Source organism: Dipteris shenzhenensis, chromosome 30, assembly GCF_047967505.1.
Source record: "Dipteris shenzhenensis isolate YYH24624 ecotype China chromosome 30, Dip_SZ_1.0, whole genome shotgun sequence".
Lineage (NCBI taxonomy): Eukaryota > Viridiplantae > Streptophyta > Polypodiopsida > Gleicheniales > Dipteridaceae > Dipteris > Dipteris shenzhenensis.
In genome coordinates, this window is record NC_141625.1 from 2,487,625 (window position 1) to 2,506,366 (window position 18,742).

The 18,742-nt window shown below is 46.5% G+C and overlaps 1 protein-coding gene across 1 annotated transcript in view; it reads right to left on the reverse strand.

Moving 5' to 3' along the window:
• Positions 1 to 652: 652 nt before the first annotated feature.
• LOC147881601 (PQ-loop repeat family protein / transmembrane family protein) overlaps positions 653 to 18,742 on the reverse strand; it is a 54,313-nt gene continuing 36,223 nt past the window's right edge. Inside the window, exons 6-8 of the mRNA XM_087401927.1 lie at positions 17,190 to 17,307; positions 1,438 to 1,487; positions 653 to 1,275 (exon numbers count right to left, since the gene is read on the reverse strand). Coding sequence (XP_087258053.1) covers positions 1,132 to 1,275; positions 1,438 to 1,487; positions 17,190 to 17,307 — 312 coding nt within the window. The 3' untranslated portion in view covers positions 653 to 1,131. The remainder of the gene's footprint in view (positions 1,276 to 1,437; positions 1,488 to 17,189; positions 17,308 to 18,742) is intronic.

Here is an 18,742-nt window from a genome sequence, read left to right on the forward strand (position 1 = left end):
GAGGTAAAAAGAAAAGAATCTCTTAACTTCTTCACATGTATTAGCACACTAATAGGAAGAGTGAAGGGGGGGTGATGATGATGATGGTGATGGTGCTAACAATCAATGAACGAAAAAGGGGTACAAAGGTGCAAGTATAATCATTAATGGTTCATGCCAATAGTAGCCAATGCAATATCAAACAATTGACGTCCCTACATCCATGATTTAATGTTATCTCATGTACAACACAAGGTCTTCCATGCTTTCTCCCCTAGTGGTCAGTCTCGTCAGCATACTATTATTTTTCTTTAGCATCATCTCTGATAGCCAATTGTGATAAAGTCTAAAAGAAAAACATGGTCATGTTTTTTGCCCCAAAAAAGAAAACATGGTCATGATATTCATGATTATGGACATCACGTGATTCCATAAAAGAACGTCATTGAGTTGAAATCACAAACTTGGAGGATCTATACATATGTCCTCAGCAAACGACGATTTCATTCCACGACATTGTGATGCAAAAAAAGCCAGCAAGGATATGAGGCAACAGTCTATGCTAAGGCAACAGCTCTTACGAGAACCCGTGACTACAAGTGCATGAAGACAAACATCCACATCTTGCAAGCTTTAGCCTAACCATATGCGGACTGCTCAATACAGCTGCAAAGACCAAAAAAGCAGTATTTTTTTAATTCATCAAGCTGTATACAGTTGCTTCACAAGCTGGGTTCTTCCACAACAATGGCAGCTCCATGATCAAAGGCTTGTCTTTTACTGGCCATCTCACAATACATAATGGCATCATTCCACATTGCTAATTTTTTGTATTCGTGCATGTATGTTTCATCCCGATGTCCATGGAGTTATATTCTTCCATCAAACCTCCTTTGCCACCTTGGGAGGGCAAGAATTTTGTATACATTATGGAAGATTGATTAACACAACAGTCAGCAATGGGGGTTCCATTGTGAAAAGACCTGCCTAAGAGTTAAGCTCTCCTTTACAAAATTTCTCCTACACCCACGCTGCTATATACACACATAATTACACGACTTTCAATTCTCAGTGCAACACAAACTTTCATGGACCTGTCGATAAGATCCTTCCACTGACAGTTTAATGCAGCTGCTTTTTGAAGAGACATACTTACACGTTTTGGACTTCGCTAGGTTTTTTTAACTCATCTTCGACACTGTCTGCAGGCAAAGGATTGTATGTAGAGTCTGCCTTGCTCTCACGATACAAAATATAATGTTGTACAATGAACAATAGATCAAATGCAATGACCTCCTGAAAATACAGGCAAACAAAAAAAAGTTACAGAAGACAAAACACGTATTTGGACATACCAAAAGTTATGGCAGCTATGTGATCAAACTCAGGTCAGACATCCAATTGTGAAGCGCAAACAGATGATAGGTGAATCAGAATAAAATGTCAAAAGGCGCTCACCAATGACAACAGCAATTTTCCAATATTGCCTGCGAAATTGTCAGTGGAGCCTGAAGCAATTCAAACAACGATTTGCAGAGATGTTATCAGATAATGCGACAAGCTGTGTGCACTTATTACAACTTCTGGAAAATGAAGACAATATTGACCGAACTTTTACTTTTCAAAAGATCAACATTTCAAATACATGCCCCTTGCAAAGAAGCCCTGAAATTGTACGAAAGTTTTCAAATGAAAAATCAGAGAGTGCTACTCATATAACAGATTTCCTTGCTCAGTGTTTTTCTGAGACAAGGGTTCTACTATATCTGCTGGCTGTCACTAATACTAGGGTAACTCAGACTGTTTTAGGAGAAATAGCAAGAAATAGTAATGAAAGTATAGGGGTAGGGATAGGGTCTTTCTTACATGAAGAGGGCATGGATGTACCGCTCCATGGAGCTCGCTAGCTAGGCTAGGAGTCCTTTTTGGGATTAGGTCAATCGCCAAGAAGAAAGCCATAACTTGCAAATGTATTATTGATCAATGAATGAGTCAAGCCCCCTTTTTATATTTGGGATAAAGTGGGCCAGCACATTAATTGTATATGGAATAACTCCAAAGGGGTGCCACGTGGCAATGCCCCATTAAAATTAGCCTACAAAGAAAAATAAAAGGCTAATTACTAAGCTGGCAAATTACTACAGTTACAATTACAAAAAAATTGTCCTCAAAATGAAGGCAAGCAATACAACTGAAAATGAAAGAGAGGGTGTAGAAACAGTCCAGCCTAGTAAGAGCAAGAAAGCATGGACTCAATCCATAAGATTTGGATACTCCTGCAAGACACTCTCAGGTTGCCATCTTGCTTCCTCATCAGGTAATCCTTTCCATTTGATGAGATACTCCACAACCACTTTGTTTCTGAGTATCTTGTCTATAGCCCAATATCTTTTATGGAACATAGCCAATTTGACCTGATTCATCCATTGGAGGAAGTTCTGCTGCAACTGGAATGGATGTTCCCACATGTCTCTTAAGTAGGAAAACATACGAGATCCGCCTCTCTACCTGCGAGCTGCACCAGCGTCCCCCCCCGCCCGTGTTCGTTGCTCTGGCTCAGGATCCCGCACACAAAGGATTACCTTGGGCGCTTTGATCCTGCGACCCCTCCACGCTATTCGTCGCCACAGCCGTACGGGATGTGGCCACCATACGTGCGCCAAGCAGCCGGGCTGCTTCCCTGTGCGCAGGCGCCATCTCAGGCCCGTGGCCTCTAGCTCCTTCTTGCGTGACCCACGGCCTTTAGCAGCATCCTCCATTCAAGTCGGTAGCCTGGAGCTAGTCCCGAATACCAAAGCCGCCCTCAGCTCGCTGTGGACTAGCCTTTGGCCCGAGTCACGATCAAGTCACCAAGCACCACTCAGCTCGATGTGAAGCAGCCTTGAGCACGCAGTGTTGGGGTAAAGGCACATTGCCACCCTTTAAATGTTACGACTACTATGACTGTCCTAAGACAGTCATAGGGTGAATACCTAATCCTAATAAAACCTTTGAGTTTGTGGTGTGGCTCAACACATTCTTTACACACCCACACTCCTTGTGTCTCTGTCTCCTATCGTTCCACTCCCCTCTTTCCCTCACAAGTGGTATCAGAGCCACTCTCTCCCTCTCACTCCGGTCTACCCCTCCCTCTCCCCTCGGGCCTCGTGCCCTCTGTCAGCAGGTGCGCGAGCAGGGCGCAGCAGCAAGCAAGCAGGGCGCAGCAGGGCAGCAGCAAGCAAGAGCAGCCGCGCGCAGCAGGCCCGCGAGCAGCCTACCAGGCGGCCGCAGCCAGCGAGGCAGCCGCAGCCAACGGCTGCAGCCAGCCGACCGGCTGCAAGGCAGCAGCCGACCAGCCAGCCGCGACAGGCAGCCGTACCGGCTGTACGGACGCGTGCACATACAGGTACAGCCGTACCGGCTGTACCATCAGCCAAGGGAAGTTTCGACTTTTTTTTTTGGGGATCCGTGCCCTCGCAAGTACAGGGTACAGCAGGTACTCTGTGCAGGCACAGCAGGTACTTGCAGGTACAGCAGGCATAGAAAATTTTTTTTTGGGGAAGAAGGAAAAGAGTGAAGAGCACTCTGCTCTTTTGCATGGTACATGCCAGTACGCGCAGGTACAAAGTACAACAAGGCTGTTTATACATTTCCGGAGGAAAACTTTTTTTTGGTACAACAAGTACTCTCATTGTCCCTCTTGCTAGGAGGTGACCAGGGCCACAGTGTGTGGTTGTTTGCACAGTTTTTTGACGGGAGATCATATGCCTTGATTTTGCAGAGGGCTTTTATGCTTACACTGAGTGCAAATCTCAGTTTTCGGGTGACAATTTCATAGGGCTTTTGCCTGGAAGTGTATGCAGTGTATGCCTTGAGGCAATGTGGAGCCAGGGTGCCCACATTGGTCTCGCTTTCCGTAGTGTATCAGTGACATTTCTTTGCAGGTCACATTTTGTGTACGGCACTTAGAAAATCTCAGTTGAGCCACGCTTGGCCAGGGCGCATCGAGTTTACTCGGTCCCTAACTGTCCATCGTTGACAGTGCTCAAAAGATTTTCTTTTTCGGTGTTTGTACGTTGGGATCTGTGTTGCTACTGTGCACACAGGCAGTTTATGCATTACATTGTTAGGTGAAAGTGCCAGGAGAGCGCTGTATTTTGTATGCTACCTCAGTGTTGAGGTGTTTTTCACTTGGTACACGTGTCAAATCAAGGGGCTTTTGCCCAGATTTTGCTTGTGAGCACTTGAGTTACTGTTTGAGAACTTCAGATGCCTTTTATCCCCTTGGCAGAAGGGTGATTGGTTGGGATTTGTCCCATACTTTGTTGCAGGTTTGTGACAGGCTGAGGTGTTTGGAGCTTTTTTTTCAGTGGACAAAACAGTGTATGCCAAGTGGTTTATGCATATAAAATCAGTGCAATACCTCATCTGAGGTGGGAGAAGTGTCCAGGACAGCAGTGTTTTGTGCTTCGTCAGATGATGATGCACTGATAAAACACTTGTGGAACAGCTGCAGCATTCTGTAGTTACTGTTTTATGCCTATTTGAGCACGGTACAGTGTGTCAGAAGGTACAGTGACTGGAGGGAAAATTTTCTGTTTTGCTGCAGGTTTTTTTGACAGTTTTAAAAAAAAAAACAGCACTATTGTGAGTGCTCCTGGCTCTTGATAGAGCAGGTTTTCTGAGAAACCAGAATTTTATTTAGTCATTTTTTTGACTTACAGGGAGTCAGGCACTTTCCTTGTCTGATATGGCATCAGGGGGAAGTGAATCCTCAATACTGAACATAAAGAAATTGGAAGGGGCACACAATTATGCATTATGGGCAGAACAGTGTTTGAATGTACTTCTGCTAAAGAAGATTTCTAAGCCCATAAGGTTGAAGGGTGTCAAGCCATCTGGGATGGCAGATGATGAGTGGGAGGAGCTTGATTTGTCCGCAAGGGCGGCTATCATGCTTACTCTCACTGATTCTCTTGTGTTCAATGTTCAGGCAGAAAAGACCTCTTATGGCCTATGGCAGAGGCTAGAAGAGTTGTATGCCCAAAAGAGCTCAGCCAGTAAGGTTTATTGGTTGAAGAAGCTTGCCGACCTTCGCATGAAGGAAGGTACAGCTATGACCTCACACTTGAGTGAGTTCAATGCCATCTTTACTCAGCTTATTGCACAGGGTTTGAACTTGGACGAGGAGTTCAAGGCTGCATTTTTGCTGTGTACCCTCCCTGAGAGTTGGGACACTTTTAAGACAACCCTGTCTAATTCAAATGTCACTCTTATGTATGCTGATGTGGAGAGCTCTCTTCTCATGGAGGAGATGAGCAGGCGGGCAGCAAGTCTTCCAATGCTTTGCAGGTACAGGAAAGAGGTAGGACTCAGCAGAAGGGGAGATCTGCTGGCAAGTCCAAATCCCGCAGTCAGTCCCGTGGCAAAAAGGATATTGAATGCTTTTACTGTGGCAAGAAGGGACACGTGAAGTCTAAGTGCTTCAAGTTTATACGGGATTAGAAAGCCAAGAAGGCTGAGGCAAAGGATGCAGGCAGTGGAAGCAAAGGCAAAGGCAAGGCCAAGGGAGATGACACTGATGCAGTGAATGTTGCAGCAGAGGACAGTGACAGTGACAGACATGATGTATTATGTTCTTCTGCTGTAATTGCACATACATTGGTTGTTGATGGCCATGACATGCACACCTGGCTCTTGGATTCAGGTGCTTCTTTTCATGTTACGCCTCATAGGGAGTGGTTTACTTCCTACACAGGTACTCATGGAGTTGTTCACCTTGGGAATAACTATGCATGTCAGATTGCAGGGATTGGCAGTATACAGATAGTATTCCCTGACGGACGCATATTTATGCTTGATGGTGTTCGCCATGTGCCGCAAATCAAGAAAAATCTGATTAGCACTGACTTGTTGGATGACAGTGGTTACCACACCACATTTGGGGATTCCAAATGGGTGATTACTGATGGCCAGGTTGTAGTGGCTGAGGGTTATAAGAGTGATACCTTGTACCCTCTTTATGTTTCCAGTGTAGGTAATCATGTTGTTGCCATAACCGAGCTGCCGAAGGTTTCATTGTGGCATAGCCGGTTGGGACACATATCCGTTAAAGGAATGCAAGAACTGTCACGTTTGGGTTATCTGCCGTCTCTTTCTTTTTCAGATTTGCCTACTTGTGATCATTGCATTTTTGGAAAGCATTCTATGACTCCTCATAAGAGGAGAACTCCCCAGAATAGAGCACCGCTTGATCTAGTGCACACTGATTTGTGTGAGATGCCACAGCTATCACTAGGGGGTGCAAAGTATTTCATTACTTTTATTGATGATGCCACACGCAAAGTGTGGGTCTATTTCTTGAAGCATAAGAGCGATGCCTTAGATGCTTTCAAGAAGTTTGTCGCTCAGGTTGAGAATCGGACAGGATGCAGGCTGAAATGCCTCAGATCCGATAATGGGGGTGAGTATGTGTCACATGCTTTTGTACAGTTATGCGAAGCTAAGGGCATTAAACAGGAACTCACAGCCCCTCATAATGCATCTCAAAATGGTGTGAGTGAGCGGATGAATCGAACTATTCAGGAGAAAGTTCGATGTATGTTGTCTTATGCTGCATTGCCCCATGGCTTTTGGGCAGAAGCCGTGCAAACAGCAGTCCACCTAATTAACATCGCCGAACAAGGCTTTGGAGCTGAAAGTGCCAGAGGAGGTGTGGTCTGGCAAGCCACCTTCATACAAGCACTTACGTGTGTTTGGCTGCGAGTGCTTTGCTCATGTACGCAAAGAACTGCGCACCAAACTGGAGCCAAGTCTTTCAGATGCATCTTCATGGGTTACGGTGACGAAGGTGAAATGGGGTACCGGTTATGGGATCCTGTCAAACGGAAGATTATACGCAGCAATGACGTCATCTTTAAAGAGGATTGTGTACACAAAGAACCCGTGCAACCTGTGGAATACAGGAGGGTTGTTTATGATGATGTCGGACAGCAAAGAATGCCCATTAATATGCAGCAGCAGGCTGCTGTAGATAACCCTGTTCAAGAGGGTATACAGGCTGAAAATCAGCCAGACAATTTTGCCAATGATGCACCACTGGATATGCCAGCAAATGGCACTGTAGGACAGCCAAATATGGTGGTACAGCCACCCGTCATGCATGACGAACAGGCTAGACAGCAGCCTAATACGGAGCTTTTTGTTAGGAGGAGCACCCGTGTACAACGGCCTCCTGACAGGTTTGTTCCAGGAGCCAATAATGTGGCTGATTTTATCATGCTGACAGATTGTGGTGAGCCTTCCAGCTTCAGGGAAGCTATGGGAAGAACAGAGAAAAGGAAGTGGGAGAAAGCCATGCAGTCAGAAATGGACTCCTTACTTCATAATGATACATGGGACTTGGTGCAGCTACCTGCAGGCAGAAAGGTTTTGCCATGCAAGTGGGTTTACAAAGTCAAAGTGGATTCAAATGCTTTACCGAGGTATAAGGCCAGATTGGTTGCCAAGGGATTTAAGCAGGAGAAGGGCATTGACTTTGATGAGATCTTTTCCCCTATAGTCAAGATGACTACTTTGAGAGCAGTGTTAGCTCTTGTTGCTCATGAGGACATGGATTTATGTCAGATGGATGTGAAGACTGCTTTTCTTCACGGAGATCTCCATGATGAGATCTACATGAGTCAGCCAGAGGGATATGCTGTTAAAGGGAAAGAGCAGCTTGTGTGTAAGCTCAAGAGGAGCTTGTATGGACTCAAGCAGGCGCCAAGAGAATGGTACAAGAAGTTTGATGCCTTCATGCAGTCCCAAGGGTATCATAGGTGTGAGACCGATCACTGCTTGTACACCAAACGGGCAAAGGATGGCAGTTTGATGCTACTCATTCTGTATGTGGATGACATGCTGATTGCCAGCAAATCTCAGCAGGAGATTAGTGCTTTGAAGAAGCAACTGCATAAGTCTTTTGACATGAAAGACTTGGGTGATGCAAACCATATTCTTGGTATGCGGATTATTCGTGACAGGTCCAAGGGACTTTTGTTTCTGTCACAGAAGGAGTACATTGACAAAGTACTGCAGAGGTTTAAAATGGAGGGGGGGAGGTCTATTAGTACCCCGTTGCCTCCTCATTTAAAACTCAGCAGTAAGGACAGCCCCAAATCAGATGATGATAAGGCTGAGATGGCCAAGGTTCCGTTTGCATCTGCAGTTGGTTCTTTGATGTATGCCATGGTTGCCACTCGTCCGGATATTGCTTTTGCGGTGGGAGTCATCAGCAGGTATATGGCAAATCCAGGCAAGCGGCACTGGGAAGCAGTGAAAGGCGTCTTGAGGTATCTCAAGGGTACCAAAGACTTGTGCATATGCTATGGTAGGAAGGATGCATTGGTGCATGGTTTTACAGATTCAGACTATGCAGGAAATGCAGATAACCGGAAGTCTACTACCGGTTATATTTTCACATTTGCAGGAGGTCCTATATCATGGGTGTCTCGTTTGCAGAAATGCATTGCACTGTCAACCACTGAAGCTGAATATATTGCAGCCACTGAGGCTTGCAAGGAAGCAATATGGCTCACTCGGCTAGTGGGAGATTTGGGCATTACAGGAGATATACCAGTTTTGCATTGTGATAGTCAGAGTGCTATCATGTTGGCAAAGAATCCGGTCTTTCATCAGAAGACCAAGCACATAGATGTGAAATATCATTTTATCAGGGAAGTACTGGAGGACAAGCAGCTTGAGCTTGTGAAGGTGCACACTGATGATAATCCTGCAGATTTGCTCACTAAGAGCTTGCCTACAGAGCGGTTTGCACATTGTCGCCGCATCATGGGATTAGGATGAGACCATTCTTATTTTATGGTCTTGTATACAGTAACTGTATATTGCTGTAATTTTTATTCTTTTCTCCCCTTTAGGCACATTGGCCTTTAGGTGGGAGGTTGTTGGGGTAAAGGCACATTGCCACCCTTTAAATGTTACGACTACTATGACTGTCCTAAGACAGTCATAGGGTGAATACCTAATCCTAATAAAACCTTTGAGTTTGTGGTGTGGCTCAACACATTCTTTACACACCCACACTCCTTGTGTCTCTGTCTCCTATCGTTCCACTCCCCTCTTTCCCTCACACGCAGCACACCCACAGCTCATTGTGGATCATCCGGTCCTCCCTTTGGCATTCTTCGACCTCAAACCACACCTTCATCAACCAAAGGAGGAACCTCCCGCTTGTGTAGACAGTTTTTTGGTCTAGGGACTGGCATTGTACGCTCATTTCCTTCCTTCAGTAGCTTGACCAGCCCCCTCAAGAAGGAGGAGATCTAAAGCTACTCCCGAGCTCGTGGAAAGCTGCTTTGTGGCTTCTTTCTGGCTAGCTCTTCCTCGTGGCATCTTACTTGTACAGTTCACTATTTTCTCTAAGTTCGAGAGCTTGCCCTAGGAAGAGCTTCGGGGTTCTTATTTAGCTGGTTTCTTCTCCCTCTCCCGGGTGCTCTTTGCTTCTCTCTTCCTTTCCCGCCTTTTGCGGATGGTGCAGTTTTTTGCTTATTGCTAGTGACTGGGACCTTGGTAGCGACCTTTGGTCTGGCTAGAAGGGCTCCATGGCAGCACCCTCGACTCCCCCAACTGTCAAAGTTCTTATGTCACCAGCGGATAAGCAACAGGTATAGCAGGCAGCGAATCTCTTATAGGATAGGGCTGTTATAGGCAGGATAGTAGGGCTCACTCCCTCGAGGAGGCAGATTCGGGATTGGATCCAAGCCAGCTTGGCACTAGACGGTGACCACATTTAGGAGGTCACTATCTATGGACATGGTGTTTTCCTCCTCCAGCTAGGCTCCCTGGATACCGCTCTAACTCTCATGGAGCGTAGCCCTATCCTCCTGGGACCCCATTTGGTTTACCTCATCCCTTGATATCATGGGTTCACGGTGGAGGACATGGACTCGACTCACCATGTTCCTCGCTTCCCGAGACTTTCGAGGGAATACAAGTCCATCCTTTCTTCCATTGGACGAGCGTTTGGCACAGTTTTGGAGTACCCAACAAAGTCAAAGGCGGCAGTGGTGACAGATGATAAGGTTCCTCGACTCAAACTCCTGGTAGTAGAGAGACCGGATACCCTTCCAGACGTGATTCTCTTGGAGACTTTGGAGGGCGGTACTCTTCGTCAACGGCTGGAGGTTTCAAGCTTACCAGGCCAGTGTTTGAGATGTAGACAAATGGGGCACTTAGGTCGAGATTGCACACAAGGCTAGCACGGGACTCATCCCTCCCTCCAGGAGACATAGGGACAGCATAGCGACATGAGAGGGAAGGGGACTTGGAGGCCACCTAGGCGGACGCAATAGGAGTCTTAGAGACAGCACCAAAGTCGCAAACCCCCTGGGTAGAAGCTTCGGAGGGTAGATGGCCTAAGATGGGGAAAAAGAAAAGAAGCAAGTGGGCCAAAAAGAATCAACGACATCGTGCCAACCGTAAGAGACAAGCACAGAAAGCTTCGCAGTCACAAGGAGATTCGATTGGAGGCCCACAAGTATCACGTGATCCGGAGAGGGAGACATCGACTTCAGGACTTTCCTCAAGCCCCTCCGGAGGAGAGGCTTCTCGTCCACCGCAGAACCCCCACTGCAGCCAGTGCCGGCACAAGAGACTCCTATACCAGGGCCCACAGCCTTGAGGGTCCCCCCCCCCTCCGAGCTTTGAGGAGGAGCCTCAGAGGATGCAAGCGCCTCCACGGCAACACCCTTCCCAGGGGACAGTAGCAGACTCCACACAGCCTTCTTCTCCCCCTCTCATGGACCCGCCAGCCTCCACTTCGCAGCCCCCTTCCGTGCCTTCCCCTCCTGCGCTGCCTCGGCCTCAAGCACCTCGCCAGGCGCAATAGCTGACCCTGCTTCCACGAGCACGGGCAAGGAAAAGGCTCCCCCGTTGACCTCACCTCAACAAAAAGTCAACACTCTAGGCAGCCACGACTCAGCTTCCTCTTCCCACAGTTCCGAGGAGCGGGGTCATATTGATGAGTCTGCAGGCCTTCGCATCCGTGCTAGGAGGCCGTTGCCACGTGAGTTCTAGCAGTTGGGACCTTGGAACTATTAGGAGATTCTGGATAATTACCCCATGCCCTTGGAGTTGACCATTTTGGTCATGCAGCCCCGTAAAGGAGGCATCAGTGCAGTAGGATCGTGCACCCACCCACTTCGGATCTTCCATTTTGCCTCCATAGGGGTGGAGAAGTGGACACTAGAGCTCTTCAACGTGATGATGGAGCACCGGATATACCAGACGATGGATGAGTGGATGGGCCCTCAGGGCATGGGACCTCTGGCTCGCTCACGGAGGTTCTGTGCACTTCCAGCTTGGCTTTTCTCCAACGAAGTCAAGGTCAGGCTTGGCTGTAGCAGTGATCCCCTTGCTAGAGGAGACAGTTCTCTCACAGCCTCACTATTGGACCCTTCAATAGTGCATTGACCGCTTTGGCGTAGATATCTCCTTCATGCAGTACTGGGCATGCAAGGTACGGATCAAGCCAGTGGCGACTCTGGTCCGTCGGCGCACGGACATAGATTACTCTCCCTCCAAACCTCCAGCAAAGTTGCTAAAGTCTGGTTTCTTAGAGCGGGCTCCCACGGACAGGCGAGCCTTGTTCACTGCTGCCCCCTCCCCATGAGTTTGACCGTGGTGTGCTAGAATGTGCATGACCTTCATGACCATGCGCGCAGTCAGCCGCAGTACCTCATTCTCCGTTAGGAACTGCAGCGGGCTCTTGTAGGTGGACCAGTTGACTTTCTCTTGATTCAGGAGCACATGATCTCCGCAGCAGACATCACATGCCGTCACCGTCTTCTCCCTAGGAGGGGCCCAAAGATTTGGCCCACATCAGTCAGCAGGAGCGAAGGAGTCTACATCTCAACATCCCAAGCGGTAGCCCCAAACATTTTTGCGTAGGACGAGCTCACATTCCAGGCCCCGCAGTGTGGATGGGCCTTTAGGTGAGAGAGGCTCAGATAGATGTCTTGAGCGTGTACGCACCCGCTTGCATACAGCACCGCCCAGCTTTCTGGCGACAGCTCACGGATTGCCTGCTAGAGGTGGACTCATGGATTGTTGGAGGGGACTTCAATAATCTTGAGTTCCTGAAGGATAAGTAGGGAGGAGCCTCTTTTGCAGAGGTGCCAATAGGGGAGAGGAGTACTTGGGAGCAGTTCATTTTTGCAATCCATCGCAAGGACCCTTGGCGAGAGCTTGAGTTTTCTAGGACCCCGGGCAGCCTGCGCTACTCCTTCGGCCAGTAGAGGCAGGATGGGCTACTGGAGCGTCTAGATAGATTCTATATTAGGGATGGGGCTCTACTCCACGGTGACTCCACTGGCATTTTAGCAGGCACCACGATGTCCGACCATTCTCCAATGGTTTTACACTTAGAGAAGCCCCGTCGCAGACTCCCCCAAAAAGGGGTTCATATAGCATATGTTCTCTTCTAGGAGACGGACGTTCAGCAGTTGATAGCAAATCTCTCGAGACAGCCCGAGAGCAAATCCAAGGAGGGATGAGCGGCTTGGGTGGCTGAGAGGATTCAGCATAGCAGTCGGGAGCTCCCTCAGACGGAGAGCGGCTCTTCAGGAGCGAGAGAGAGCCCTTCGCAGAGACCTTGCATCTATCAAGAGACTCAAGAAGCAGGATTCAAGATCCCAATGGCTTAGGGATCACCGGGAGTGTGCATGCTTGGAGCTACAAGATTTGGAGGTTCGCAGAGCAAAGTTCTCATACCATTCTTCCCAGGCCAGGTGTGTCCAACATGGAGATAGGATGACCTGAGAGTTCTTCCAGGCCACCGGACCACGGTCCGCAGGAACCCAGCTTCAGCGGGTTCGAGACCCACAGGGACACATGCACACGGACCCGCAAGAGATCCTTGAGTTGACTACAACCTTCTACAGGCATCTTTTTCAGTCAGAGGAGGTTTTGCCCACCACCATTCTAGCTAGAGAGGTGGTATGGGAGCAGGTCCCCTCAGTAGTTTCGCAAGGCCTTAATAGACAGTTAGAGGCTCTTTTCACAAATGAGGAGTTGTGGGAGGCCCTTCTAGCCCAGAAGTGCCCTGGGGAAGATGGCCTAACCCCCGACCTTTTTTTAGACACCTCCCAGATATCATTCATGAGACGCAGACCGGTTTTGTCCAGGAGCATAGCATCTTGGATAACATCTTAACTTTCTCGGAGGTAGTGGACTAGGCCAGGGAGGAGGAGCAACCACTTGCCGTTCTTCTCGATAAGCATATGACAGGGTGTAGTGGTCCTTCTTGGAGGGGACCATGTAGAGGATCGGTTTCTCAAAGAGATGGATCAATAGGGGTATCAACTCTCTATGCGGGCAGCTCCAGCCAGATGATTATTGGGAGCCACACAGGCGAGGCCTTCCCTCTCTCCTGCTCAGTGAGGCAGGGTTGCCTGTTGGCCTCTTATCGTTTCCTTTTCGTGGCAGAGGCCTTAGGTTACTTTCTGCGATCCCAGGCTCTTGGGCATATAGACCACCAACATGGTTGCTAGCTCCTAGGCAATGAGCCATGAGATCCGTTCTTGTAGCTGGCAACCAGTTCTTTTCTTTGTTTTCATCGACAGCTCCTATTGGAAGCTGGTTGTATGGTCTTTTCAAGCATTAATAGAATCTACTTCTTCTTGCAAAAAAACAAAAAGTAGGGAAACATGAAACACATCATGGATCTTAGCAGTGGCTGGTAATCTGAGTTTATAGACCCAGTCTCTCACCTTTTTTAGAATCTGAATTTGGGCCATAAAACCTGTGAGCCAATTTAGAATTAGTGTTGCCCCTTAAAGTGGCATACCTATGAGGATGCAGTCTGAGGTAAATCCAATCTCCCACTTGATATTCCACATGCCTTCTCTGCTGGTCTGCTCAATCCCTCCTACGGGATTGAGCTTTGAGGAGATTATCCTCGGCCAACTGCAAAACAGCCTGCAACCTGTCCACTTCATCCTGGGCATGTTGGTTGAGAAGGACTTGATCCCTAATGGTGAAAGGTAGTTGGATTTGGCACCCATTTAATGCTTCAAATGGAGACATACCAATGACTTGCAGAAGACATTTGCTATGTCTGATCTTGGTCTTTTGCATTATTATCAGGGCATTCAATTTGCTAGCAGTGAGGGGGGTGTTTTGATGTCACAATCCAAGTATATTAGACAACTTTTGCAGCGTTTTCAGTTTGAGGATTGCAAGCCAGTATCCACACCATTAGAGCCTGATTTTCACTTCTCATCTGAGGATGGCACTGGTGCATGTGATGTCATTCTCTATCAGCAAGCAATTGGTGGTTTGATTTATTTATGCCATACAAAAACACGATCTTCAATATGATGTCTCACAGTTGAGCAGATATATGCACAGTCCCTCTACACACCATTGGCAAGCCATGAAGCATGTCTTCAGGTACCTCAAAGGCACTCAGTAGTTGGCCTTCTCTATGGGGCCAATTCTTCACTTGTCATCCATGGATTCAATGATAGTGATTGGGCTAGTTGTTCCGACACCCATGTGTCACATTGTGGCGATGTTTCATGCTTGGTACTTCATGCATTTCTTGGTTCAGCAAGAAGCAGACTACAATTGCTACTTGTAGCTGTGAGGCTGAGTACAAAGCAACTCTTACAGCTACAGTGAAGTGTGTTTTGCTCCGGAAATTACTTGCAGATCTTCATGCATGTCAGACTACTCCTACCGTCAGCTTCACTGATAGTTAAAGTGCTTTGGCTGTTGCACGGAATCCACTGTTCCATGCTTGCACAAAGCATATTGAGGTTCATTATCAATATGTCAAAGAGAGATTATCAACATGTAATATTCAGTTGTCTTATGTTCCCACTGAAGACAACTTGGCAAATCTTTTTACGAAGGCTCTTCCTCGACCTAAGTTTGAAGCTTTCCGGCAAGCTTTGAACTTAGTACCTTTTGTGACTTGATCTGTTATGCTATGTACAATCATAGGTTGCTATATCTCTACAATATGAACATGTGCAACCATGGCATTAGTAGTTCATGTATTTTACGATGTGTCCACGATACTTCAGCCCATACCATGGAGGGGGGTTTGTAGGCCATTCTATGGGCTATCCATAGGTGTCACTCATTCCTTGGTATGTGCCTTGTAGGTTCTACAGGATGAACATGTGCAACCATGATATTATTCTTCATGTATTCTGAGATGTGTCCAGGATACTTCACCCCATACCATGGAGGGGGGTTTGTAGGCCATTCTATGGGCTATCCATAGGTGTCACTGCTATCCATAGGTGTCACTCATTCCTTGGTATGTGCCTTGTAGGCCTAGTTAGGGACAGTTAGGATAGGTACAGTTAGGGCATGTACCAGTTAGTATAGTTAGTACCACTAGGACACCCTGTCATAGGGTTTCATCATATAGGGTGTATTTTGTACTCTTTTCATCATTGCAGCAATTCATTACAGCAACTCGTTTTGTCTCCATTGCTTCATTCTTTAAGCTTCCATTGCTTGCCCTAGTCTACAAAAGGTATATGGCTATGATGGCATACTGGACCCACACACAGCCTAATTATAATCAAAACTTCGAAGATATAGCCATTAAGGAAGATTCAAATTACCATTTATTAGTCATAGTTGCTAGCCGAAACGAGAATAGAAAAAACAAAAACGGGAAGAACCGGGGGAACGGAGTTTCCGGTCCTCGCCGAAACAAAAACGGAAGAAACGGCAATATGGTACAATTTATGTATAAAAATTTATTTTTTATACATAATACAATTAACAATAGAGTGCAAATTATACCATACAATTATCTATACTTGAAGCATCATGCATGCTTCTATGATTCTAAATTCCTATGATGATTGATCTATCTAATATCATCTATTATCCATGAATGATGCTTCAACAATCAACATGTGTCATGAACTAGGTTCTAACTTCTAACTTCTAACAAGTTTATGTTACAACAATCTGAAGTTTGAGAGGGAGGATGGAGAGGTGAGAGGGAGGATGGAGAAGTGAGAAAGGATGGAGAGGTGAAAGAGGATGGAGAGGTAGAAGGAGTTGGAGGAGGATGAGAGGTAGGAGGAGGATGGAGAGGTAAGAGAGGAGAGGTAGTGGAGGGACGGAGAGCTGAGAGCAGGCTGAGGATGGAGAGCAGTTGCCAGCCTGCAGGATGGAGAGCAAGCTGCAGCCTGTAGGGTGGAGAGCAGCTTGCAAGATGGAGGGATGGAGAAGAGAGCAGGCTGCGGCCCGCGGGTGCCAGGGCCCAGGAATCAAAGATGGAGAGGCTGGACAGCAGCAGCACGGGAGGCGGCAGAAATGACGACAAGAGGCGACGAATCAGCGAAAAACGGATTAATCAAAAGAGGGCAAAAAACAGTTTAATCAAAAGAGTGTCACACACACACACACAAATAGTGATTACAATAAAACACTACTTTTTTGCAAACTTCATCCTATTTTTAAAAGTATGTGTTTCATCACATTAACAAGCTAAAAGCTATCAACAGAAAACACAGCATATACTTTGATTAAGCTTCAAGAAAAACATTGTTCCTCCTAGAAAACCCATGCTACTTTATGATCCAAACGTTGCACAAAAATGTAACATACCCTCTTTAATGTACCCTTCATTACCCTCACATGACTATCATGCTTCTTTTCTTGGACTAAACTGCCGTAATTGATAACATAGAGCATAGACTTGACAAGATGTTCGAAATGTACTCCTTTTAAGATTTATATACCTAGATGAATCCAGGAACATTCCCAAACTCATCCTCTAAAAACACAACATAGTGCAGTTTCAATCTCACGAGAGTCACTCATAAGATTGAAAACCATAAACTCCATCACGCATAGCAAGGACTAGCTACTATGACATCCCCACTGACGTCATCAGCGCCCAACAGTGGGGATGTCATAGTATTGAAATCTTAAACTCCTTTTAAGATTTATGCTTTTTTTTAGATTTATGATTTAATTGTCATTCTCTTTTTACTCATCCCTCCCAAATGCTTTCTTTCTTCCCATTACTACAAATTCCACACTCCCAATATGTGACAGTTGACTTGTATTGTTGCAAATAGTACTACACAATCGTTATTATCAGCTTTTATCTACAAGGTGATCCTCAATCTCATTAAACCAAACGACATGTAAGCAACCATGAACAAGGGAGATCAATTTCTGAAGCATACCTTGATCAATAGACTGCACGCCCATTTGCAAAAAGTTGCCAAGACCACCAGACAAGTCAAGAAGAATATTCTCAATACTCCAACCAATGGTGCTCTTCCTTTGGAAATTCATCCATGCCTACCAATGCAAAAACAAAAAAAGAATTTTGATGAAAAGAAAGATCCTTTGATATGCCCATTTACGAAAAACCAACAATGTCAAGGTTTTGAATACCAAGCACAACATCAAAAGCATCACAATATAGATTGGGATCATGAATCTACAGAAGACCTAGCAAAACATGGATAACAAGTTTCCCTGATTCTTGTGGTCTATTTAAATTTGATCTTAGGCATATAAAGAAAGAAATTTGTAATTCATGAATGTAGAGATTTAAAATCCAGTTTTCACACTAATGCTCATGCCCTTACACCCTCATAGCTGTGCCCTCAACTCACCACGTATAGACCAACTTGTTTGACCTTACCATCTCCCCCCGCGCCACAAAGAAAGAAAAACAAAACAAATAACATCTACTTTGTTTTTCCACCTTTGTTGATCCCACCTCGCACTTTCCTTCCAATTCTCTCCGACCCTTACTCGCACTTTCTTTCCCTTTCCTATTCATGCTCTCCTTGCACTTGTCTTTTCTGTCCCTTTTGTTTATTCTGCCCCTTTTGTCTATTTTACTTTTAAGTATTGATTTTGCTCCAATAATCTACCTCCTTCCATTTAAAGCTTACTATCATGGCTTCTCATCCTCTCTCTAGCCTTCGCTCTAGAGTAGGAGAGTGGAGAGGGTAGAGAAGGCTCTCTCGGTATGTCTGCAGCTCTCCTTGCCTCGATCCTCAACTGATGGGACGAGACCCGCATCTATCCGATGGCAATCCTCAGCGCATGTGAGACTCCTCTGTCCTCGAGATACTGAGGGGAGCCCATCCTCCGATACTCTCAAAAAATGGTCATAGTAGAGCTGGGTCTTGGTGGGGAACTCCTGTCCCCCCCCCAAGTGCGAGATGTGTGGAGCTGAAGGAGATCTAACTGTATGATGCGGTTAATCTCATCCCATGGGATCGACTCGGGCGGTGCATCCATGCTATACTGAAACGGGGGAAGCCGATCCAACTGAATGCCGTGAATGGCAAACCATGCGGTGATGCATGCATACCATGCTGTACCTACCCCACTCTCTGCTAGTCGTATGGAAGACTCTAGTGCCAGTCTCGGAAGTCTCTTGCGAGGTAGGTCCCAAACTTTGTGGAGGAAAGTCACCGTCTAAAAAATAGAATCAACCTGGAGAGGGTCATGGCAAACTCTGCCTGTACTATCTGATGGGGGACCGAGGGCTTACTCCGAATCATCTTAGAGCCCTTAATCACCTGTAGCCGCTCAAATCTCCTCCATTCTGCTGCTGAAAGATCACACCCCCAAAAAGGTGCCACATACATGGCAGTCAACCTCACTAGAGTGTCAAAAGCCAACACTTTGTCGGTGGATCCTGGAAGTGCGCCTGGAAGCACTATCGCTCTAGTCGGGCCAAATCACCGTGCCCTCGTCTGAGTCGTGCTCTAGC